Here is a 25,947-nt window from a genome sequence, read left to right as displayed (position 1 = left end):
CATCATGGGGGTTATAAAATAGTGATAGTCTAACTCTGTAATTTCTTTGTCACTTATTATTAGATAAAATACACTTATAAAGACACATTTCCTCTTGTCTACTAGGTGATTACCCTGTGCCAGAGTTATATAGGAAAGGCAGGATAAATGTATGATTCTGTTCCTTTACAATTTTACCAATGTATGTATTTTGTAATATAATAAATAAGGGTTACTTTAATCATCTGAAGATGACTAATTATTTTTAAAATATCATTATTAATTCAAGGATTTGAAAACGTTGAACACATTTAAATCTATTGCAATTAGGGATCCCTGGGTGGCTCAGTGGTTTGGCGCCTGCCTTTGGCCCAGGGCATGATCCTGGAGTCCCGGGATCGAGTCCCACGTCGAGCTCCCTGCATGAAGCCTGCTTCTCCCTCTGCCTGTGTCTCTGCCTCTCTCTCTGTGTGTCTCTCATGAATAAATAAATAAAATTTTTTTAAATAAATAAATAAATAAATAAATAAATAAATAAATAAATAAATAAATAAATAAATAAATCTATTGCGTTTATTATTATTGAAGCTCAACTTGTCCATCTTTGGCCAGCAGGAGCCTCTTCAAGTTAATTTCTGAGTTCTTTTTTACATGCTTGTTATGGTATAATGAAATGTTCCAGGATTATCCTGAACTTTTCTGCCCCAGACCTGGAATCAGTGAGCTCTCCAAGAAGCCTTGATTCCTTTCCGAGAAAAATAATATATATATATATTTTTTTTTTTTTGAGAGAAAGAGGGAGAGGAGTAGAGGGAGGGGCAGAGAGAGAGGAAGAGAGAGAATCTTAAGCAGGCTCCATACCCCTTCACAGGGCTTGATCATGATCTGAGTTGAATCAAATGTGGAATGCTTAACTGACTGAGCCATCCAGGCACCCCAATACTTCAAAATTTTTAATATTTGGGCACTAGGGATGCTCATCACTACTTGATTGGTCATTGTTTCCAGGCCTTTGAGGAGGACAGATAGGAAATACCTCATGAGTTCATACTGATGTTGGGAGAAAACTCTATCAGTTTCTTGCATTTCTGCACATCTTCCAAATAAGGCTCTGTCTGCCTTCTTGTTCCAGAATATATTTTAAAGAGAGTTTGTATATTGAACAGCTTTGGAAGTACATCTTCCTCCATGACAAAGGAATTGTTTGCTTATGGCCTTAGAAGATAAAGAGAGCGTCTCCTTCTAGAGCAATCGGTAAGCATGCTTACTTTAAGAAGATTCAAGGGGCACCTGGGTGACTCAGCCGGTTAAGTGTTCAACTCTTGGTTTCAGTTCAGGTCATGATCTCAGGGTTGTGAGATCGGGCCCTGCAATGGGCTCCAAGCTCAGTGCGGAGTCTGCTTGAGATTCTCTCTCTTTCTCTCCCTCTGCCCCTTCCCTGCTTGTGCATGCTCTCCTAAATTTTTTTTAAAAATTTTTTTCCTAAAAAAAAAAAAAAAAAAAAAAGACTTGAGATCCCTAAGCTCAGAGTTCCAATAAAACCTACTGCATAGGCAGGTATCATCTGGCCTTCAAGTTGCCTTGTAGAACCTGGGGCTCATGAAACCAGCACAAAAATGCTGATATTCTGGTTACTGCTGCTATGAGTAATAAACTGTCCTCCATATCTGACCCCTGAAACAATGGCAAGCTAACTTGTTAGCCTGAAAGCAGGGTAAAATCTCAGACCATTTGCAGTTCTTGACATTTGATATTTCCAGTGTAAATTCAAGATGACAGCCTCTTCTCTGTCACTCTTGTCTTCCATACCAAGAATCTTGGTTCTCAATGACAGAGAAGATATTACTATTGGAGTATCTCATAACTACTCATCTATTTTATCCCACAGTGCACCTAAAGAGTCTCAGAATAATAATACTAGGTCTGCCACAACATGATTATGAAAAAATTAAGACTTTTTTTGCATATGCTCTTCCTTTTGCATACATTCTTCCTCCATTTTTCTTTTTTCTTTTTTTTTAAATTTTTTTTTTTAATTAATTAATTTATTTATTTATGATAGTCACACAGAGAGAGAGAGAGAGGCAGAGACACAGGCAGAGGGAGAAGCAGGCTCCATGCACCGGGAGCCTGACGTGGGATTCGATCCCGGGTCTCCAGGATCGCGCCCTGGGCCAAAGGCAGGCGCCAAACCGCTGCGCCACCCAGGGATCCCTAAATTTTTATTTATTTATGATAGTCACAGAGAGAGAGAGGCAGAGACATAGGCAGAAGGAGAAGCAGGCTCCTTGCACCGGGAGCCCGATGTGGGATTCGATCCCGGGTCTCCAGGATCGCGCCCTGGGCCAAAGGCAGGCGCCAAACCGCTGCGCCACCCAGGGATCCCCTTCCTCCATTTTTCAAATGGTTGTACTCTATCTATACGATCAGATCTTAGAGTTCGTACATACTGTATTCTTTCCTTTTTAGCCTTCAAATAGACCTAGTTCCACAGGTAGCCACATATTTCATGCTCACCTCTACTCCTTATGGTGATACTTCATATTTTAGCTGTCTAAAGGTTTGTTTTCTAATAGATTTCTCAGAAAGGGATCATGGGAAAAAGTGAATTTTTGCATATGATAAGTTTGTACCCTTATACTCATAAGTCAGTTTTGCTGCTTATAAAATCCTTAACTCAAACTTCATTTCCTCAAGTTATTTATGCTGCCACTGTTGCTTGCCATATTCCTCATATGCTTCTAATGAAGACTCAGTGCTATGATGTCAGATCTAACCCACCATGTTCCTAAAGTCAGCATGGTGGGGGCACCTAGGTGGCTCAGTAGGTTGAGTGTCTGACTCTTGGTTTTGGCTCAGGTCATGATCTTATGGGTCGTGAGACTGAGCCCTGTGTCAGGCTCTGAGCTCATGGGGGAGTCTTCCCCCCTCCTTCTGCCCTTCCTCTCACTCACATGTACTCGTTCTCTCTCTCTCAAATAAATCAATCTTTGAGAAAAAAAATAATAAAGTCAACATGGTGGACAAAAATTAGGATAGTTTTACATGACTCTAAAAAATGCCTTAGGAAAGTAACTTATCAGAGATTGACTTTCTGTCTCTTAATAAGTCCAACACAGCTGGTCTTCCTCCAGCAGAACAGATTACTGTTAATCTCCTGAATACCAGATAAAGAAGCAGACAAACATTTAGGGGTCAGATGATACGAAAAATGAAATTGTTTATTGACAGGTATGGAAGAAAAAAAAAAGCATCTGTGAGATCAACAACTGCATACCAGCTACCAGGGGGTATGAATTTGCTCAAGCAATGAAACCACATCTGTACAGCAGCTATAATTAGAATCCCTGGTTGGTTAAGCTAATAATAACCCACTGTCATTCACTGAGATCCATCTACCTTCTTTATAGGCTAAATAAACAAAGGAGATGTGGTAGGAATCACTAATCTTGTATCCTTCAAGTCCTAGATGGTGGCATTTATCTCTGCCATCTCTCCAGGTTTACTATTTTCCTAGGTAGAGGCAGTTCTAGGAGCTTCTGCTTGGCCTTTCCCACCGTAATAATCCTCACTTCACAGGTCAGGAAAATAACATGGGGACTTTGCCAGCTGCTGAGTACATCTGTTCCAATTATGTTTACAGAACTAAGGAAACCACCACTGGGTCACGATGAGAGGGACGTGAGCTAAAACTCTCTGGACCACCTGACCTCCACAAGCCCCTTCTCTAACTGATGGTCACAGAGATGTTTTGGGTCTCTGGGAATTAGTATCAGTTCAGAACCAGTGTCCAGTAGTCCCTGTAAAACCTGGTTATTTCCATTTCTCCAAGGCACAGTTACCCTGGGAAAAGACCACAGATCCCTTTTGGGAGAGAGCTTAACAGTATAAATATCTGGCAATATACTGAGGTCCTTCCTCAAGGGGACCCAACCTCCCCTTTATTCAAGGGGTTTGGGCCTATAAACTGGCCCAAGTCTGAGGGCTGATTGAGGGGCCATGACTCATTTTTATGACTAAAGTTACATTTCTGTTCGTTTGATCTTGAACTTTTCTGCTCATGCAGATCAAGTAAAAACTTACTAGGCTTTCTCTCTATTTTACTTCCAGGGATACCACGATTAACTAGCCAATGCCATAGGCCTGCACAAGTCATACTACTCTGATTGCTGCTTTGACTCTGGTGTCATTACAGCACCCACACGCACCTCACCTTTGGCTGGTGAATACTACCACTTGACCCCTTCCACCCTGAAATCCAATTATTCCCATTGCATTTAGGTTTTCCAATTCAGTTCCCAGACTTCCTACTGTAAAGTCTGGCCTACAAAGAAGAGCAATTACAGAGCTCGTCGAGGATGCCAGGGCTCCCCCTTACACATTTATTCCTCACCGTTGTGGTAAAAAGTATGTCTTCTGGACACATAAAATTAACCATCACATTACTCTAAGTGACCTTTCCCCGAATTTAACTGGCAAGCAGAGAATAACAAAACATAATTATAGTATTTCATAGAATTCTTTTAACTTGGAAGATGTTTCGATTTATCAAATATACAGAATAACACAGTAACACAGTGTCAGACCCACACTACATATCCAGAGCTATCACCCTCCACCACTTCCACAAAAACTATCGTAATCACCTAGCTGGACTATTCGTGGAATGATTGAGTACTGTACCTACAATCACAAAACCACAAGGCTTTAAGTCACTTGGTGCATGAATATTTGCATGAAAGGATGTTTCTTTTCAACCTTAGCTTTTAGTGCTGTGTGAATCTAAAAAGGTTTCCTACCCATGGTCTAGGGATTGTTTAAGTTGCTCTATATCCCTGGAACAGAATCTCTCTTCCTGTTAATTACTGAGTTCATCTTTCATTCTTAAAAACTGGATTCAAAATATATATATGAGAAGTCACTGCTGACATCTGTACTATTCTCTTTTATTATGCTGCTGTTTCTAAAGATTTTATTTTTATTTTTTAAGTAATCTCTATACCCAACGTGGGGCTCAAACCTATAACCCTGAGATCAAGAGTCACGTTCTCCACCAACTGAGCTAGCCAGATGCCTCAAAATGCTGCCGTTCTTGATTATATTCTCCTTGAAACGCTCTCATCTCTAGCTTCCATAACATTACACTGTCCTGATCCTATTTCTGTTTATCTGATCCCTCTATTTCTTTTGCCAACTAGTCAATCTTTCTAAATGCGGCCATTCCCAAAGGTTTGGTGCCCCGGATGTTCCCTCTCCATAGACTTTTCCTTACATATTCTCTCAGCGTCAAGCATTACCTCTGTGCCAACAGCTATCGAATCTCTCTCCTTGATTCTGTGCTCTCACCAAAGCTCTGCCTATACAACTTCAGCATTTACTGGATATTTCTAGATGGGTGTTCACATAACCACAGACTTAATAATAATTCAAAACCAACTTATCATTATTTTTCCCAAATAGGTTCAGGTTTCAAACTTGAATGAATATTGCAGTTTTTATGGCTCAGAAGATTAGAATCTCTCTGGCTCATCTTGTTTGTGTCAGAATAATTTACTGGGATGTAGTGTGGCTCTGGATTTGGCAAACTTAAGTATGCCATTACTTACGTGTGATCTTGGATTGGTTACTTACTGGTCTGAGCCTAGCTCTTGATCTTTAAAATGCAATTCATATTACCCATCTCAGATGGCTGGGAAGATCAATTCATCTACACTGCACGCAGGGACACAGTGGCAAGCACTAGCCCCTCTATTGTCTGTTCTTCCTTTGAAGGTCTGTCACATGTCTACTGCCAGGTCTAAGCCTTAGTTACACCTGAGTTGCCCTAATAACCTCTCTACAGTTTGCCTTAAATCTAGCCTCTTGATCCTTCCTGCACACTGCTGTATAAATAATCTCAAGATATATATTTATCAAACCACGTGCTTATTTTAATTTTTAATTTTTTTTTTTTTTTTTTTTTACATTTTAAAACCTTAAATTCAATTTGCCAACATATAGTGTAATATCCCAGTCCTCACCCCATCAAGTACCCTCCTCAGGGCTCATCACCGTCACCCAGTTACCCCATCCTCCCGCCCACCTCCCCTTCCACAACCCTTTGTTTGCTTCCCAGAGTTAGAAGTCTTTCGTGGTTTGTCTCCCTCTCTAGTTTTTCCCAGTTTTTCAGTTCCCCTCTTTTCCCTTAAAATCCACATTTATTTATTTATTCGTTCATTCATTCATTCATTTGAGAGTTAAGTGAGAGCAGGGGGAGGGGGCTAGAGGGAGAGAGTCTTAAGCAGACTCTGCACTGAGTGCAAGCCTAATGTAGGTCTCAATTTTACAACCCTGAGATCATGACCTGAGCTAAAATAAAGAGTTGGATGCTTAACCAACTACACTACCTAGGTGCCTCCAAATCATATGCTTACTGATAGAATCTTCAACAGCTCTCTAGCCCCAACAATCAAGGCCTGTTCAGCTTTCAAGGCTGTTCAGATTCTACCCCCTCGCACTCATTTCCTATGTCTTCCCATCACATACTCTAGCTTCTCTCCAGATTGTATCAGTCTTTCCAAAGATTTTATTTATTTATTTGAGAGAGACAGCATGAGCAGGGGAGAGGAGCAGAGGGAGAAGGAGAAGCAGCTTCCACACTGAGTAGGGAGCCAGATGGGGGCCTCCATCCCAGGACCCTGGGATCAAGACCTGAGCTGAAGGCAGACGCTAAGATGACTGAGCCACTCAGGCACCCAATCTTTCACCTTTTACTATGTCTCCCCATTACAAATATGCTCCGGGTAAACTGGTTTCCTCACTGTTCTACACACATGCACACACATACACATACACCGTGATCTTTCCCACCACCACGTGCTTGCTCTGGTTGTTCCCTCTGCTCTCAATTCACCTTTCCTGACCACTGACTATATTTAAAATCTGTACCAAGCATAACTTATTTATTTCTAGCTACTGGTTTTTATTTTCCTCTATTATTTAACTTACTTTAATCCTCCTTCCCCACTTTTATCACTTTATGATTGGGTATCAATGCATAGCCAAGGCAATAAGAATTTTCATATGGCTTAAAAGAATGGGGGGGGGGAAGAATTCCTATCAGATGTTATGATTTAAAATAATTGAGTATTTAAAAGTTTAATGACTAGGGGCACCTGAGTGGCTCAGTCAATTGAGCATCCGACTGTTGATTTCAGCCCAGGTCATGATCTCAGGGTCCTGGGATCAAGCCCTGTGTCAGGCTCCACATTCAGCAGGGAGTCTGCTTGGGATTCTCCCTCTCCCTCTCCCTCTGTCCCTCACCCTGCCTATTCTCTCTCCCTCTCCCAAATAAATAAATAAATATTTTTTAAAAAAGTTTAAGGACTTGTACTGTTTGCTGTTATTTATATTGTGTAAGTTTTTATCAGCCCAACTAGAGTGGTGTCTTAAAAATAAAGACAAATGATTAGCTTTTTCTGCATTTCCATAAAAATTAAACACATTAAAAAAAAAAAGGACAGTAGATGCAAAGTCAGAGAACTCAAACATGATGCTAAAAGGAAAAGTAGAAAAAAAAGCTAATAAGGGCAATGAAATAAACAAGTCAAGAGAATAAAAACGTGAGAAAAATTTTTATGAGATAATATGAAATAGGGAAAAGTTTTTTTAAAGATTTACTTATTTGTTTATTTATTTTTTATTTTTAATAAGATTTTATTTATTTATTCATGAGAGACACAGAGAAAGAGAGGGGCAGAGACACAAAAAGAAGGAGAAGCAGGCTCCATGAAGGGAGCCCGATGTGGGACTGGATCCTGGGACTCCAGGATCATGACCTGGGCTGAAGGCAGATACTCAACTGCTGAGCCACCCAGGCATCCCTATTTATTTATTTTAGAAAGAGAAAGAGAGAGAGAGAGCTTAAGCACAAGAGTGTCCAGGGGAAAGGCCAGAGGGAAAGGAAGAGAAGCAGACTCCCTACTGAGTGCAAAGCCTGAGGCAGAGTTTGATCTCAAGACCCTGGGATCAGGACCTGAGCCGAAATCAAGAGTCGGTTGCTTAACAGACTGAACCACTTGGGAGCCCTGGGGGAAGATATTTTTAACGTCAACATTACAATAATATAAGATAGATGAAATATATTCAAAAGAGAGCTTTTAGAAAGTTCAGACACTTAGAATCCTTTACAAAGAATAATTTCAATGGATTTGGCAGAGTGATGAGGAGAGGCAGTAAGGCAAAAACACTGGCAGACCAGGTCCTTGGAAAGATTATTCTGTTATGAGCACTTAGCTGTTGAGATTATAAAAATTTAAGAAGTTAGGGGTACCTGGGTGGCTCAGTCAATTAAATGTCCACTACTTGATTTCAGCTCAGATCGTGATCTCAGGGTCATGAGACTGAGCCCTGCATTGGGCTCTGTGCTGAGCGTGGAGTCTGCCAGAGATTTTCTCTCCCTTTCCCTCTGCCCCTCCCCACCCCACTTTCTTTCTCTCTAAAAAAATTTTAAGAAGTTAAAAAAAAAAAAATCTATCATAGCCACTCAGTCTAATTGATAATACTTTCAGATTGTATCACATAAATGATAAAGTTCTTTAGAATAAAAACCTTAATACATATAGCCTCCCCAGGGAAATTTTCTCTAATTCAAACATTCCTTCCTTCACTATCTCCCACTCTGTTCTCCCAGGTAAGACCTCTACCACGGAAAAGCTGCTGAGATTGATGGGCCTGTATCACAGCATTTAGTAGATACAGATAAAACGTTTTTACAAATGGGACAACAGGGTTCTCTAATCAAGATCAGAGGTAAAATAATTTTCAGTATCATCTATGGACAAAATCATCAAATACACCTACCATAATCAGCTGGTGTATAATTCAGAAGTTCAAATTTCCAGTTTTTATAGCTTGAATAATTCTGATACATATCAAATATTTCCCGGGTAAACTGCTGGCAGATATCACCTAAAAAAATACAAAAAATATTCAGTTAGCACAGATTTTTTAAGAGAGCCATTCTTACGTATAGGCCCCTTGGGAAATAAGGAGTAACTGTTTCCATAGTGAAAAACATTTAATGGACTTTTGAAGTTACAGTGTGTCAAACCAAGGCAAAACTTAAGTGTTTACTTTTTGGATCATTTACAATAAAATTATTTAACTGACCTCCAGTAGTTCTTCCAGATGTCACCTCTATAATAACATCATTTTTGTCATATTTCTCCTTTGGCACTAGACTCTGGAAGAGCTGAAAAAGGAAAAAAAAATATCAGCATTTCTGTGTATATTTTCCATTGTATACTATTGCTTGATTTTAGATAAAAGACCTGCAAACATTAAAGAAAAATTTAACAAAATCATCTAGCATCCCAATGAGGTCTAGTCATTAAATACTATAATAAGTAGACTGCATTAGACCCAAAATAAGTGATCAATTCATGGTAACAATGGAGTTACTTGTCAGGGTACTTTCCACAATGCTATCAGATTATCTTAATTTCTAAAATGCCCAAGTTTAGATCAAAGTCTAGAGTGCTCCATTCAAATTTTTTTTTTTCAGATTTTGCCTCTTATTAGTTCTGAACAGTAGCTTCTTTCATCTAATGAATGAAGTAAAGCTTTGAAAGTCTTCACTTGGAGAAAATGAGGACTCTTTACATATGATTGTGTATTCTCTCCTGCCACAGAGGACAGTGGCCCCCAGGTCATGCCCTGTGTTCTCAGTAGAGCTGTTCTGCTTAAAGAGTATATTGAGGACTCCCAGGATAAGGCCCAAATAGTTTCTGAACTGTGACAAGAAAACAAAGGATTCCTAATAAGGAAAGTGACTAGCTTCCCTCTAAAGGAGAAAAGGGAAGCAATTTTATTTTTGATTTATTACTAAAAAGTCTTTCAAGTCAGACTAAAAGTTCCTACGTGTCATGACTCTCCCTACTGCCCTTTTAAATACTCCATTTCTGCTAGAAACGACCATCTGTGGGAGAAAATATCTGACCAAGAATGTCACCCTACTTCTGCCTTTGACTTGCTGGTTAGAGATAACAGTAACTGATACCTCTACTTCATTCCCTTCAACGAGGCCATCTATGGACCCCCCGAGTAGGGAGACTGAAGGCAGGAGGATGGCCAATAGGACGGAAGGGGAGATGCTATACAGCTCCGTGTTTTTCATTCTTTCAGACAAATCATCCATTGAACTACAAGGAGCTAAAGATTTGTGTGAACCAACTGTGTCTATACCTTGGTTGGATTCATTCTATTCTATCCAGAAAGCAAATTTTCAATCCGTAATGAACACAGTCACTACGAACTACTCTCCTTTTCTAAGCCTTAAAAACCACGGATTCTTCCTCTTGGTGAACTAAATTTCCTTACCAGCATCTGTCTCCCTGCCTGGCAAGTTAATAGCTTTGAAATAGAGTTGCTCATGGAGGTAGGGTGGGGGTGGTGAGGGGAAGGCAATGTTTTGGTCTCTGGCATCCCAATAGCTTCAGTCTTGATCTGTAGCAAATTACCAACTAATCCCAGCGTAATCATTTATCATAAAAGAAGACTTAATAAACTGGTGTTTGGAAAGTACTTTGAACACCAAAGTATAGCCTAGCAAAACAATATTCTTCTATATTAACACAATCAAGTAGTTTACCTCCTAAAACGTACCTCACTGTACAACACATTGATTTTTTCAGCAATGGTTTGCCTCTCTTCCAATGCGAGTTCTTGTAACTGCTTTTCATCTTGTTTACTTAGACCTACAAAGCAGCAAAACTGATGAATGTTTTTAAATACTTACAGAGAAACTCTTAAATAGGTACATAATCTCTGCCTACTAAGTTTTCTTTCAGTTGTGAAGGAGGGATTATACAAAAGAACAGTTCTAATAGAGAATATCAATTAATAAGAACTTGTAAAATATGTCTAAAGAACTCAGTGTGCAAAGAAGTATGATCATTGCCCCAAAGAGTTTATGGTTTGAATGTCTAGAGCTGATTAGAAACCAATGATTAATAAAACAAGTTTGAAAAAGGACTGGTTAATTAAATATAAACCCAAATAAGGCAAGTTTTGGAGTAAACTGGAGTGACCACTTCTTGTCTTAAAGGTAGCAGTCATTACTCAGCATGTTCTGCGTAATCCAGCATGGCTGGCACCTCCATTTTTTTCAAAGTCAGAAATAAGACCTCCTAAAATTTTGAAATCTCTTGAATATTTATACCTAGTAAACACTTTTTATTTATTTTATTTTTTATTTTTTATTTTTTATTTTTTCCTAGTAAACACTTTTTAAAAACACCCCATAGGTCAAACAAAACATCTTTGTAGCCTTTCCTTTATGGAAACAGTGGTCCTTTTCACATCATTTCAAAAACAGAAAGTTAAATCATGGAACTCCAATTTGAAAAGCTAACAATGAGAGACAGTAGATCTTGGAACCTTTGACTCCATTGCTCTAGATACCTAGACTCTATTTGTTAACGGTGATACTTGCAACGTTATGTAGAAATGTTTGCTTAATAGTAAAGAAGAAAACAGAAATGAAAAATCATAATTATAAAACAGAAGGCTCAAAAAAAATAAAATAAAATAAATAAAACAGAAGGCTCTTGAAACTTCTTCCCTAGTCATGGAAGTCATTAAAATCTGAATCTGGTATGATTCCATGCCTCACTCAAGCTTGGTTGCTTTTCTTTTTTCTTTTCTTTTCCTTTCTTTTTTTCCTTTCTTTTCTTCCTTTCCTTCCTTCCTTTTCTTCCTTTCTCTCTCTCTTTCTTTTCTTCTTTCTTTCCTTTCTTTCTTTTCTTTCTTTTCTTTCTTTTCTTTCTTTTCTTTCTTTTCTTTTCTTTCTTTCTTTCTTTCTTTCTTTCTTTCTTTCTAGATTTTATTTATATACTCTCAAGAGACACACAGAGAGAGAGGCAGAGACCCAGGCAGAGAGAGAAGCAGGCTCCATGCAGGGAGCCCTATGTGGGACTCAATCCCAGCACTCTGGGATCGCGCCCTGAGCCAAAGGCAGACGCTCAAACGCTGAGCCACCCAGGCATCCCATCATTCCAGCTTTCAACATTTAACACTTACTATGTGCCAGATACTCTGCTAGTTGTTGGGGACACAAGGATGAATAAAACATGGTTCCAGGCCCCAACTGGCTCAGTCTGGTGGGAAAGAGACATGTACACACAATTATAATATATGATAGGGCAATGCTATGGAGGCATAAAGGAGGGGGCGTCTATGCCAGACTTCAGCACTGGAGGAAGGTTTCCTGGACAGACACCATCTGAACTAATTCTAATTATGGATCATCTGTGGCAGAACTGTAATATCACTGGTGGCCCTGCATTATGCAGTTCTGCCACAAATGGAAACTAGGCTGACCTGACTCCATACCTGTTGGGTCAAAGGTGTCAGAAAAAACTAATTTGCAAAAAAAATTATTTTTTTGCAAAAAATTATTTTTGTGGCCTCTTACTATTTACTGATTGTGAAATCTACTTCAATTTCATTATATCCCAAAGATTTGGGAGTCTATTATATCCTATGCGGCAGGAAATATAAAAATGAGTAAGATAGGCTCTGTCGTTGAGGAACAGGTAATGAGGGAAGGGACAGAAGTTTAGACGATTACATAAAAGATCAAAATTCAAAGCAGAGAAAGGTACATTTTTGTTTTACAGAGAGAATTGAAGCCAAAGTATGACATCCAAGCCAAACTTTGTTGTTTTTTTTTTTTTTAAGAATTTATTTATGGGGATCCCTGGGTGGCGCAGCGGTTTAGCGCCTGCCTTTGGCCCAGGGCGCAATCCTGGAGACCCAGGATCGAATCCCACGTCGGGCTCCCAGTGCATGGAGCCTGCTTCTCCCTCTGCCTGTGTCTCTGCCTCTCTCTTTCTCTCTGTGTGACTATCATAAATAAATAAAAATTAAAAAAAAAAAAGATGGAGTTTAAAAAAAAAAAAAAGAATTTATTTATGTATTCATGAGAGACGCAGAGAGAGAGAAGCAGAGACACAGGCAGAGGGAGAAGCAGGCTCCATGCAGGGAGCCTGATGTGGGACTCAATCCCAGGACTCCAGGATCATGCCCTGAGCCCAAGGCAGGCGCTTAAACCGCTGGGCTACCCAGGGATCCCCCACCAAGCCAAACTTTGTAAGTGAAATGAATTTTAGCAAGGTAAAATTGGTGGGTAACAATGTCTGCACAGATAGCTATGGGATGACATGGGTATATTCAGGGAACAGCAAGTTATCTATTTTTCTTGGAAGGTAGCATATGCAAAGGGAACTAACACACTATGCAGAGAGGCTGGTGTCACTCTGCGAGGCTTTTTTAAAAGATTTCATTTATCACAGAGAGAGCACAAGTGGGGGATAGAGGAGGGGCAGAGGGAGAGGGAGAAGCAGGCTCCTGCCAAGCAGGGAGCCCAACGTGGGGCTAGATCCCACGACCCCAGGATTATTATCTGAGCTAAAGGCAGACACTTAACCAACTGAGCCACCCAGGTGCCCCTCTGCAGAGACTCTTAAATACCAAATCAAGAATCTATATTTATTGGCAATGGGAGCTACTGAAAATTTTGAGCAGGGAAGTAATATGAGTAAGGTTGCACTTAGACTGGGAAAGCCTGAAGTGACAGTACAAGTTAGGAATGTATTGTAACTATCCAGGAGGAGATATAATAAAGCTATAAATTAGCAGAATAGAAGGGGACTCATGAAAGGTATACTACAGAGGCAGACTCTACTGGAATTTGACTCATGGTGCAGTGGATAACAACAGGGGCTGTGGAATCTCACTGATTGGGTTCAAATCCTTGCTCCTCACCTGATTGGCTGAGTGACTTTTGGCATTTTAAGCTCAAAGTTTCTTCATTAATGATAATTCCCACCTTGTAAGATCACTGTGAATATTCAAACAAGACACTATTTGTAAAATACTGAGCTTAGTGCCTGGCACATATTAGCACAGTAAATGTTGATTTTATCATGGTTATTACAGAACAGCAGAATTTTGGACCTGGAAGAGACTTCAGAAACAATCCAATCCAATCTCAATTATATGTGATACAACCAAGGCTGAAAAAGATTATGTCAAATTAGTTTAAAAAGCATTTAGGATGCTCCTATTATATGCAAAGAACCTTCCCAAAACTAATTACAAATTTGAGTGGTGTCATACAAAAGAATAAAAACAAAAAAATCCTCAGTAAACATGGGTGAGAAACTCACAGAAGCACCAACAGAAGGTAGAAAAATACACCTCTGGAAATGCAGGACTTTTACAGGTATAACTGTGGCTGGCCTTGACGTTGCTTAACATTGCTAACATTTAATGGAACAGGATGGAGCATAAAAGAAATTTTAGAAACAGAAGCTTTGAGCACTAGCTGGATAAATGTTGAATCTCAGGTTAGTCCATTGTGCAGTTCTCTTAACTTCTGTACATTTTGGAAATTTTTCATATGGGAAAAAATGTTAAGACAATAGCAGTATTAAGAAATACCAAAACTAGGGACACTTGGGTGGCTCAGCAGTTGAGCATCTGCCTTGGGCTCAGGGTCCAGAGATCAAGTCCTGTATCAGGCTCCCTGCCGTGAGCCCGCTTCTCCCTCTGCCTGTGTCTCTGCTTCTCGGTCTCTCATGAATAAATAAATAAAATCTTAAAAAAGAAATACCAAAACTAAAAGTAAACATCTCTCACATCCTATATAAAATTAATCCCAATAGATCAAAGAAGTCAACATAAGGTTAAAAAATTTAACTCTCTCAGAAAACACAGATGTACCCTTTGTGACCCTGGGTTACACAATACTTTCCTAGATAAGATACCAAAAACACAAGCAACAAGAGCAAAAAAGATAAATTAGACATCATCAAAATTTTAAAAATTATGGGGCTTTAAAACATAACCTACAAATAGAATAGGAGAAAATTTTTGCACATCATTTATCTCATAAGGAACTCAGGGCTAGAATATAAAGAACTCTCATGACTCATTAATAAGACAAACAACTTAATTTAAAAATGGGCAAAGGGTCTTATCTTTATCCAGAGATAAGATACAAATGGCCAACAGGCATATGACAAGATGCTCAAATCATTAATCAAGGAAATGCAAACCAAAGCCACAATCGAGATACCATTTCACGTCCACCAGGATAGCTAGAATCAAAAGGGCAAAGTAGAAATGGTGTAGCCACTCTGGAAAAACAGTCTGGCAAGTCCTCCAAAGGTTAAATGTAGAGTTATAATAGGCAATTGTAGTACCACTGTTCATAATAACCAAAAAGTGGAAACAACTCAATATCCATTAACTGATGAATGGATAAATAAAAATAAAATGCAGTAGATCCACACAATGGAATGGAATTTATATACAATGCCTGAAATAAGTAAATCTAGAAAGTAGATTGATTAGCAGTTGCCTTGGGTTGGTAGGGAAGGGGGAATTGGGGCAAGTGGCTACCAGGTGCAGGGTTCTTTCTGGGATGATGAAATAATACCTGACCATATAAGCCCTTTGATGGGTAGGGACTGTATTCTTGTGTCTCTGCTATATGCTCAGTAAAATCCCACTCAATAAATTAAAGTTTTCTGTAAAGGTCAATATTTAGGCTCCTAGATTCTAAAAACTTCTTGGCAAGCACCACAAGGAGCCTGGTCTCTTAGTAATTAATTTTTAGTAGCCAAAATACATCAAACACCCAGGATAGTCTTCTCCGAGTATAGAGTGTATTCACTCTAGGATTTTTAAAAGACTGCATTCAAGAAAGCTTTAACCTATAAAATCAATCACATCCTTTACACGCACATATTTTTCACCTACTTTTACACATTGAATCTAATTCTTCAATTGCTTGCTCGGCCTCCTGAATTTCTTGGTAAATGGCTGCAAGTGGTGCTAACTCGGCATGCCTTCGATTCAAAGACTTTCGGTCGCCTTCATTCACAGACATATGCTGCAAACACTGATCAAGTGTACGGTACTCCTTATTCAGGTCCTCCATATATTTCTGTAGTGCTTTATGCTTCCACAGCACCCTGGTGTCCTGGTGTCCACAATATCTCCTAGGATAATTCTTATTTAACAGATGATGGAGAATGGGATTCCTGTTTTGTCTAAAAACCCACAGCCTTGTATCAAGATGTATCTGTGTAAATTGATGAAATTGGGGGTGGATGTGGCGACCATTAAGAGATAAACATCTAAAAAGCCAAGCACACAGGTGATGATTCATCTCAGCATCTGAAATATAATAAACACAATTTTTTAAAAAATCAACTCTACAAATACAAAATCTGGAAGTAGCCTCAAGAAATCTTGTCCAGTTTGTGGGCACAACCAGCTTCAAAGAGCTGAAATTCAGTAATCCATAAAAAGAAAATAATTCTTCAAATCTCTGAATATAACATATTAAAATAAATGAAGACAGCACCATTTTTTATTCATTCGATGTTTATAATTAACTACAGCAAATGAGTAGGAGCATAATTAATACATTTGTCAACAGACTGAGTTAAATCAGCTATTTTCTAGAAAGTATCCAGGGTCTAGACTTGAATATGTGAACAAATACTTGAAAGATATCAAATAATCAGGCAAGTTTTAGGTGGTTCACATATTCATAGATTTCTAAAGTTTGAAGAAAACATTAACTGTTTTCTTGTCTATTTCTTTAATTTGATGTATCCAGATGCCCAAGTGAGTCAAGTAACTTAATCATGATTATTCACTCAGCCAGACAGAGGCAGAACTAATACTAGAATGCAGTTTGCCTGTTCAGAGTTCAGGGATTCCCTTTTAGATCAGATCCTAAAGGAAGAAAACTTCAGATAGTTAACAGATTAAATAAGTAGGTCTGGTAAAAGGGGACAGTGGCAATATTTGTATTAAGTGACAAAAAGCAGAATGCAAAACAATATAATATCAATGAGGTTTTCAAAATTTTCTATGACATATGGTAATCCATATAAAAAAGGTAAAACGAGTATTCTGGGAAAAAAGCAACAACCTAAAAAAGAAACATACCAAAATGTTACTAAGATGACCTCTAGTTGTGGGATTGTGGATACCTTTTGCTTGCTTTCCATTTTTTCTACCTTTCAGTGTTTTTGATTTTTCTATACACATAGCACATATTACTGTCACAAGAAACAAAAAACATTTAAAAAAAATTACAAGTTAGGGGCACCTGGGTGGCTCAGTGGTTGAGCTCTGCCTTTGGCTCAGGTCATGACCATGGGATAGAGTCCTGTATCAGGCTCCCCGCTGAGAGTCTGCTTCTCCCTCTGCCTAGGTGTGTGTGTGTGTGTGTGTGTGTGTCCTGAATAAACAAAGTCTTTAAAAAAAAAAATTACAAGTTAGGTGAAATTGGCCGTGTACGCTAATTTCCTGTTCTTCTCCCTTCTCATAGATATAATCAGAAGCTAACCAAAGCACAGAATGGTTTTACCAAGGGAAAACATATTTTAGGAAAAACACTTCGCCCCCAAAATTCTGAGGTTCAACGTTGAAATAAGGGTCAAAGTTTTATGGCCTCCAGCGTTCCTATCATGCTAGGAGATGCATATAGTAACTCATTTGAGCATTGTAAGTCAGCTAGCTTGAAAAAAATCACAATCTTCTAGAAAATTAAATATTCAGAATGGTCCCCCAAAACATTAAGATTTTGCAGCATTCTACTACTGAACTTTAACACACTGAAGCGCATTGGGAAAAAGGACTGTGGAAGAACGCACCAATGCCCGGCAGGCACATATGGTACAGACCCTCTGCACAAGTTCCCGTGTGTGTCTTTACGTCCAGTCTCAAGCACAACAGAAGTGAGTCCATTTGAAAACATGCACAAAAGGATGACAAATTCCTGTTAGAACGCTTCTAGCTAAAATTTCCAGCCCAGGGAACAGTAGTAGAGTGACTCTTAAGGTCATGAACCTCAATGTTAGGAGAAAAACAAATACCAAAAAAACCAAAACAAAAACCAAAAACCAAAACAAAAACCAAAACCAAAACTCCCCCACAAACCAAGACGTCTACTCGCTAGGGTCCCCTCCACCTGGGAACCGCAAGTCTTCTGCATCACCCACCTCAGTGGCAGGACTCCCCTGACACCCTACGCACAACTCCCAGGGCATGCAGGTCACAAGGGACACTGCGCCTGCGCCAGAGCAGCACGTGTCAGCCCTACTTTGTAACTCGGTATACACAGTGATCCCATCGAGGCAACATGCGGGGGAAAAAAATGGAGGTGGAAAAAATACTTTTTAAGGTCGAAGAAGAGAAAATAAAAATCGTGAGTACCTAAGAAAAAGAAGAAAGGACGCTAGCTTTCCTTTCTGAAGCGGGAACCTTCTGTGACCGGCTACATTGCAGCCCGACAGACGCTGGGTCAGTTTCACTTCCGGGTTCACTCCTTCCGGGGTCACGCTTTGCTCTCGGCTTCTCCGGAGCAGCCGTGGCGCGTGCGTAACGGCTAACGGGGAGAAACGAGAGAAAAATAACAAAGCGAGAAAGAAAATCGCAGGAGATAACCACAGGCGGCACTCATCCGGAGCCGGGCGCGGGTGGCGATGGGGCAGGTCGGGCGGGCGGTGGAGGGATGTAGGATGAACTACAACTTCCGGGAGCTCCCACCCAGGAATGCTGGGAGTCGTAGTTTATGCCCAGGCTGGCTTCCAAGCCCCCAGCCAAAAATCTGGTCTCTTAGAGACAGGCAAACGCAGTGAAGAGATGCTCTACAATTCTGATTTGGGGAATCAAGGTTTACAATATATTAATATATTAATATGAAATTACAAGAATTTCCTTATATATGAAAATTATATAATGGAGCCACTAAAGCAGTGGTTTCTGTTTGTTAGTTTTTATTTTTCTTAAAGCAGTGGTTAATTTTTTTTTTGAGGATCCTTTTCGTCATCCCCAGATAGGGATTCTGCATGTTTTTTTCGGTTTTGTTCTTATTTCTTTTTCTTTCCTTTTTTCCCCCCTGTGCAATTCTGCATGTTAATAGTTCTTGCAACTTCCACTACTTGAGAAAATACCTAATGATTAAAAGAGGATATAAAAATTTTTATTTTTAAAAATCATAACAGGATCCAAAAGATAGGAGGCTATATATATCCACTAACTAATGACTTTAAAGATGTTGCATGTACATGTAGAATTTAGGGGCTCAAACTAGGTTCATAGTTTGTAAACTACCAATTAAAGAATTATGAACTAATAAACAATTCCAGGAAAATACAAACATATTGCCTTACCTTGAATAGTACAAGTCACATAACCACTGTGTCTCAATATTTCCTCCTTAAAAGCCAAGGCAAACATCCCATATAATCGACTTCACAGGATATTTTCTTAGGTCATGACCACATATAAAAAGGACAATTAACCCTAAATGTAAATATCTAACATTACATACTGCAAGGTATCTACTTCTACCTAGTATATATTAAATCTTATATTAAATCTTATATTAGTAATTTAGACCTATTAATTAATTTAATCCTTACTACAACAATCCTAAAATACCCATTTTGCAGAAAAGAAAACTAAGGCACAGAGAGCTTAAGTAACTCGTCCAAAGTAAAAGAACTGGTAAGTAATAGAACTGAGATTCAATCAAGGCCATCTGTCTTAATGATCGATCCATGGCTCCTAAGCTCTGATACTGCCTCCCTCTTCCAAAAAAGAAAGAAAAAATAAAATATTCCATCGCCTGTTCAATAATGAGCACCAGTTATATGCTACTCACTGTGTTCTGGACATGAGAATTTGGCAACGAGTAGAAAAGACACAAATCTTTGCCCACATGAAGTTTATGTTCCAGTAGGGAACAAATTCTAAAGGATCCACATTAAAAAAAATAAAAAATAAAGGATCCACATTAATCATTCTCCTAAATTATCCAATGAAATTGTTTCTTTATTTTGATTTGTGTATGCAGATATATAACTTAAGTAATATAGTATATAAAGGTTTATTCTCCTTAAAAAATAACCTACTGCTATGGACTGAATTGTGTGCACACACACATACCACACACACACACACACACACACACCATTTTAATATGTTGAAGCTAACCCCTAGTGTGACTGTACTGGAGACAGGGCCTTTAAGGTTAAATGAGTCAAAAAGGTGAAAGCCTGGTCTAGTAACATTTGTGCCCTTATAAGAGAGCCTGTGAGTATGCGCTCTCTCTTCTTTTTTTATCCAAGACAAAGAGACCTCAGGATGAAATCTATCCTTCCACTACCTTGATCTTGGACTTTCCCACCTCCTAAAGCACGAGAAATAAATTTCTGTTGTTTAAGCCACTCAGTCTATAGTATTTTGTTATGGCAGCCCAAGCAAACACACTTTCATGTGTAAAAATTTATTGGGATATACAGGAAATTTTTATATACGTGAAATTTTATGCACTTTATGTATTTTATTTCTCAATTTAAAAAATCCCTAAAGACATTTATGCTTGGTACTATGAATACTGCTTTCTCCTCCATGATTTTTAAAAAGGAGTATAATGTGGTATATCTATATTTATTAATATGCAATGATGTCCACAATATATCATTAAATGAAAGACAGTGTTAAAAAAAAAAAAACCCTTATCAAACAAACAAAATAAAAAGGGAAGTGGTGAGGGTACCCAAAAAACCCCAACCAATTCAGCAAACTGAGTTCCATTTAAAAACATATGATGCATGGGGTACCAGGGTGGCTCAGTTGGCTAAGGATTTGACTCTTGTTCCCAGCTTAGGTTTTGATCTCAGGGTCGTGAATTGAAGCCTCAAGTTGGGCTCCATACTGGGCGGGGAGCCTACTTTAAAAGAAAATAAACCAACATATGTGATATATGTATATATATATATATATATATATAAAAGTCCAGTGGAATTATAGGTAATCCTTATTTTTTCTTCTTTGTAGTATTCTGGATTTCCTAAAATTTTGTGTGGAGTATTATTGTAAACAAGACAGGTGTAAAAGGGGGAAAAAAGGACATTTTAGAAAAGATCTTGTTTATTTCAGAGAGAGAGAGAGCGCGCGCATGAGTGGGGGGAGGTACAGAGGGAGAAGGACAAGCAGACTCCACGCTGAGCCTCCAACACAGGGCTCAATCTCTTGACCCTGCAATCATAACCTGAACTGAGATCTAGTCAGATGTTCAATTGACTGAGCCACCCAGGGGCCCCGAAAAGGACATTCTTTAATTGATTCAATTATTATTGAATCATCTTAAGAAGTTAATTCTACTTCCCAAGGGTTTAATATATTACAGGAAATATTTTCCTAGAAGTAGTGATGAAAAGGTTGATTCAGTGAAAACAATAGCATTCGATTAAATTAGCAACAAGAACTACTATGTCTGAGATATTTCTCACAATAAAGTGGATCTCATAAAAGTTTCTATTATGAATGTATGTGTAATGGGCATTGACAATTAGGTATTCCTTTAGAAACTAAATGACCTATGTCCCTTTCCTCTGCCTTGGAGCAAACAACAAAATACTTGCAGCTGTTTTTCTTTTTTTTTTTAAGATTTTATTTATTTATTCATGATAGATGTAGAGAGAGAGAAAAAGGCAGAGACACAGGCAGAGGGAGAAGCAGGGTCCATGCAGGGAGCCCAACACAGGACTCGATCCCGGGTCTTCAGGATCACGCCCTGGGCCAAAGGCAGGCGCTAAATCGCTGAGCCACCCAGGGATCCCCTACAGCTGTTTTTCAGACTCATTTACAGCAAACTTAGCCCAAATTCCAAAGGGGTGGAGAATGGGAATTTTCACTTAGCTTCTTCTCAGAGACCTCCAAATTGTTTTAAAGATTCTGAGGACACCCTTGTGTCTAACAGAAGGTTGAGTTGTGTCCTGCTGCAGGGATTCACATCAAAAAGCATCCACTTAGGGCTTTCCCTAAGGGAAGCAGACATTCCAGCTTCCTCAGCACTGGATATTCTTTAGGGAGCTGGACCAGGGTGGGTGTTGAGATCATTCCAGGCTAAGTTGAAACCTTTGGTCGCATCTGGGAAATTTTCAGAGGCGCTGAAATTAACATACAATCCCAGGACACAAGCCAAAAGACACCATGGGTCATCCCACGCTGTGAAACGCACCTTGGCTTTCTGGCTCACTGGAGTTTAGGGCCTAGACCACATCTTCAGGCATTCCACAATGTGAAGATCGGCAGCCACTTGGGGTTTTAATCAGTGATATTTTATTAAAGAAAAAGTGAAAGCAGGAATTCTTTATTTAATACAAAATTCAAGCCCCGGCAAAGGTGGAAAAGAAATAGCAAAACAAAGATTATTCTACTTGTATTCTTGTAAAATGTTTTCCCAGAAAGAAGCAGAATGTGAAGGATGAAAAGGCAGCATTTCTTATTTTCATATATTCACACTGGTTCTCAAATTTTTCTTAGCTGGGGTTGGGGGGGGGGGTTAGCCAAAAATGCGCCACCTGCTGGCATTATTGGAAACTAGATCGCTCATTATTTTCAGTCCTATGTTTAAGAGAAGGCAACCTCCTCTTTTCCTTTTACTAAAAAAAAAAAAAAAAAAGAAAAGAAAAGAAAAAAAAGCAAAAGCAGGTCAAAGACCAACTGATCTTGGAAAATCCCTTTATTCCACCCTAAACTGGTATGAGCCTGGGTTGTAGTCAGCTTTGACAAATTCTCCTAAAATGCCTTGGTGATTTCATCCCTTCTATATGTCATCCTAAATTTCAGGCTAAATATTTTTCTTAAATCCTTTGCTTCGGTTTTGAATTGTATACTTTCAATTACTTGTTTCAGAAAGTTTTATTTTCCTGTCTTTTTCTCCCAACAGTGATATTCAAATACCCTTTATAACTATTGACTTTTCCAACTTAGATCCAAAGTAGTCTACATGCAGGAAAGCTACAGTGTGTGTATATGTAGATATATATCTTTCCATTCCTTCCCATTTTATTACAACAGTTTTCAAACGTGTTTGAAAATAGAACCGTATAATAGAACCTCCATGCACCAGTCACAAATTCTCAAGTTATCGATGCAGGGTTTCACCTGTCCTCCTCCTTCTTCCTACTCCCCATCCTCACTGGATTACTTTGAAGCATTACAAAACATCATATCTTTTCATCTGTAAATATTTTAGTATGTAGCTCCAGAAGATAAAGACTTTTAAGAAATATAATCACCTCCCAGGACGCCTGGGTGGCTCAGCGGCTGAGCGTCTGCCTTTGGCTCAAGGCCTGATCCCAGGATCCAAGATCAAGTCCCGCATTGGGCTCTCTGCATGGAGCCTGCTTCTCCCTCTGCCTAGGTCTCTGCTTCTCTCTCTCTCTCTCTCTCTCTCTCTGTCTCTCATGAATAAATAAATAAATCTTTAAAAAAAAAAGAAATATAAGCACCTCCCAAGACTAAAAATGGCTTCCTAATGTTATCAAATACCTAGTTCATGTTCACATTCTCTCCCTGTAGATTTTTCTCTTTTTCTCTTTGGCAGTTTGTTCATACTGGTATTCAAGTAAGTTCCTTATATTGCAATTTCTTGCTGCATTTTTTATTTGTTTTAATCTATAGGTTCCCCTGTTTTCCCCCTTGCAATATATTTGTTGAAGAAATCAGATCTTTTGCCTTGAGGAGTTTCACAGAGTCTGGATTTTCCTAGCATTGTGTTGCAATGTTTATCATGTTCCTTTGTTACCTGCATTTCCCATAAACTGGCATGATCACTGGCATCATCAGATTCAGATTCAAATTTTGGGAGCAAAATTACTTTATGGGGGGGTTAGATACTTCCAAGGGGAGGTGCAAATGTTAATATCTCCCTATGGGTGGATTTTTCTGCCATTTTTTTGAACAACAACAACAAAAAATCAATGCCTCATGCTCAATGGAACCAGAGTGCCTCTGCAAGCTCCCTGTCCCTGATAGACTGGATTCAAGCTTCCTGTACTAATCCCATGGGGGAGACAGTGCTTTGAGAGCTATCTCCCTGTCTTCTTACTTGTAACAAGTCATAAGAAGTTCTTTACTTTTGCCACTTCTTTGGGTCATGTTCAATTTAATGCACCAAAAGCAGTGAACTCCTTGAGTTTGGTTACAAAACTTGACCTCCACTACTGTTTTGAAAGTTGTAAAAGGAAAAATGAAAACTTTGCCAGAGTGGGAAGGGGATCAAATTCAAAAGCTTACTTTCTGAACAATTTCTAGGATTTCCAAATACGATATCAATCTGATCTTTTCTTACTTTAGTGATATAACAGTTATCTGCAATCCCCAAGTCCCAAAAGCTCTGAAACCCTTATTTTCAATTCAAAAATCTCTGAAAACTGACCATTTGGCAAATTATTTGAGGGACAAACCTCGCCTAATCCACACCAATATCGCAGGCAATCCTGAGTTGGACTGTTGTGAGGCTACTTACACCTCTATTTCTCTCACTTGGAATAAGTACCCATATACTTTCCTGGAGAAATATTTATGTATTGGATTACAGGGTGCTACCCCAGATCCCACTGAGAGTCTTACACCACATGCAGTGTACACATTTTCCTTTCTAAATCCAGAACATTTTGGTTTGAAAACATGTGCACCCAAGTACTTCAGACAAAGAGCCATAAACTGGCACAATAATATCGTGGTTGATATTCACTGAGTACTTATTCTTTACCAGGTAATGCTCTAAATGTCTTAATTGAACTAACTCACTCAATCTTTACAACAGCCCTGTGTCATCAGTTCTATTGCAAAGCCTAGTTTAGGAAACAGGCACAGCATAGCTAGATGACTTGCTCTAAGTTGTGCACAAGGGACAGTATATTGGCCAAAAGGAATTAAAGCAAGACAGCCGAGCTGCACCATGTCCTTGCTTCCGTCTTCTGTTTTCTGTTTCACTTAATGATGCATCCCCCTACACACACACACACACACACACTGCCAAGGTCTGCACCATCTGATCCCAATCTAGCCCTTCTTCTATCATGATATCCTCCAAGAACCTCATGTTTTGGCTCAACTACATGACTCTTTATTTCCCCAAAACACACTTTCAAACTTGTCTTTTTGTCCATATTGCTAAATGATATCTTTTAAGGTACAACTGTGATCCTTGTACAGATATGAGATGTACACCTGTTAAAATTTTTAATTAATTATGAATGAAGGATGTTATAACTAAAGAAAAATCTCAAGGGAAGATATAAGTATGCCACGAGGAAGACCAAAATAATTTGTTTCAAAGATGAAAAACTTGAGGTGTTTGGCTGGCTTACTTGGTAGAGCATGTGACTCTTGGTCTTGGGATTGTTAAGTGCGAGCCCCTCTCGTTGGGTGTAGAGATGACTTAAAAACAAAATCTTAAAAAAAAAAAAGATGGAAAAACACAAGGAAATTATAATTTGCACTGCCATCATACATAATTTGCTTTGTTAGGGACAAGAATCGTTTGTATTGTTAGCAGTTTTCTATGACTTAAAGAGTTATAAAATAGCTCAAAGGCAAGGGGAAATAGTCCACTCTGCAGGACTGTCCCAAATGGGAGCCATGAGGCTCCCATTTCAGAGCCTCATGGTTTTTCTTCACCAAACTAATTTCTCTGTTTGGAGTGCAATTCATTGTCTTCATCAAACAGGCATGTATCAAATACCTACTATGTGCTAAGCATGCTGCTAAGTGCTAGGAGTTCAATGGTGAGAACAGACATCACTCCTGCTGTCATTATCTTTTATAGATTAGCTCATCCACCTAATCACAGTTAGTTCTGCCTCCCTTTGAGCTCCTATGTAATCTCAATTACATCTCTTGCGATGCTGTTAAATGTTTCCTTTTATTATACTTGGCAGTGTAATGTTCACATTGGATTTTACAGTTTTGGGGAACAGGATACAAATCCCAAATTCTGAATATCTTTTGCATAAGATGATATGTTATCTTTCTATTTTTTAAAAGATTTTATTTATTTATTCATGAGAGACAGAGAGAGAGAGAGAGAGAGAGGCA

General features: G+C 38.9%; 2 protein-coding genes across 8 annotated transcripts in view; one reads left to right on the top strand and one right to left on the bottom strand.

Annotated features, from left to right (window-relative positions):
• The window catches only part of MTRF1 (mitochondrial translation release factor 1), a 55,457-nt gene extending 37,057 nt beyond the window's left edge, over window positions 1-18,400 (bottom strand). For 3 of the 7 annotated variants that reach the window (XM_038569658.1, XM_038569660.1, XM_038569661.1), the window contains exons 1-5: window positions 18,262-18,400; window positions 15,787-16,206; window positions 10,624-10,715; window positions 9,130-9,211; window positions 8,821-8,928 (exon numbers count right to left, since the gene is read on the bottom strand). In XM_038569658.1, the coding sequence (XP_038425586.1) occupies window positions 8,821-8,928; window positions 9,130-9,211; window positions 10,624-10,715; window positions 15,787-16,198 (694 nt within the window). In that variant the 5' untranslated portion in view covers window positions 16,199-16,206; window positions 18,262-18,400. Of the gene's footprint in view, window positions 1-8,820; window positions 8,929-9,129; window positions 9,212-10,623; window positions 10,716-12,039; window positions 12,107-15,786; window positions 16,207-18,047; window positions 18,154-18,261 lie in introns of those variants that run through there. The other 4 variants (XM_038569659.1, XM_038569662.1, XR_005376293.1 and 1 more) reach the window with 4 other exon arrangements.
• The window catches only part of NAA16 (N-alpha-acetyltransferase 16, NatA auxiliary subunit), an 82,913-nt gene continuing 75,138 nt past the window's right edge, over window positions 18,173-25,947 (top strand). Inside the window, exon 1 of the mRNA XM_038569654.1 lies at window positions 18,173-18,348. The gene's annotated coding sequence lies outside the window, so the exon portion shown is untranslated. The remainder of the gene's footprint in view (window positions 18,349-25,947) is intronic.

This window comes from Canis lupus, chromosome 22 (assembly GCF_011100685.1).
Source record: "Canis lupus familiaris isolate Mischka breed German Shepherd chromosome 22, alternate assembly UU_Cfam_GSD_1.0, whole genome shotgun sequence".
NCBI classification, from domain to species: domain Eukaryota; kingdom Metazoa; phylum Chordata; class Mammalia; order Carnivora; family Canidae; genus Canis; species Canis lupus.
The sequence above is the reverse complement of the archived record's forward strand: the minus strand, read 5'-3'. Positions and strand labels throughout refer to the sequence as shown.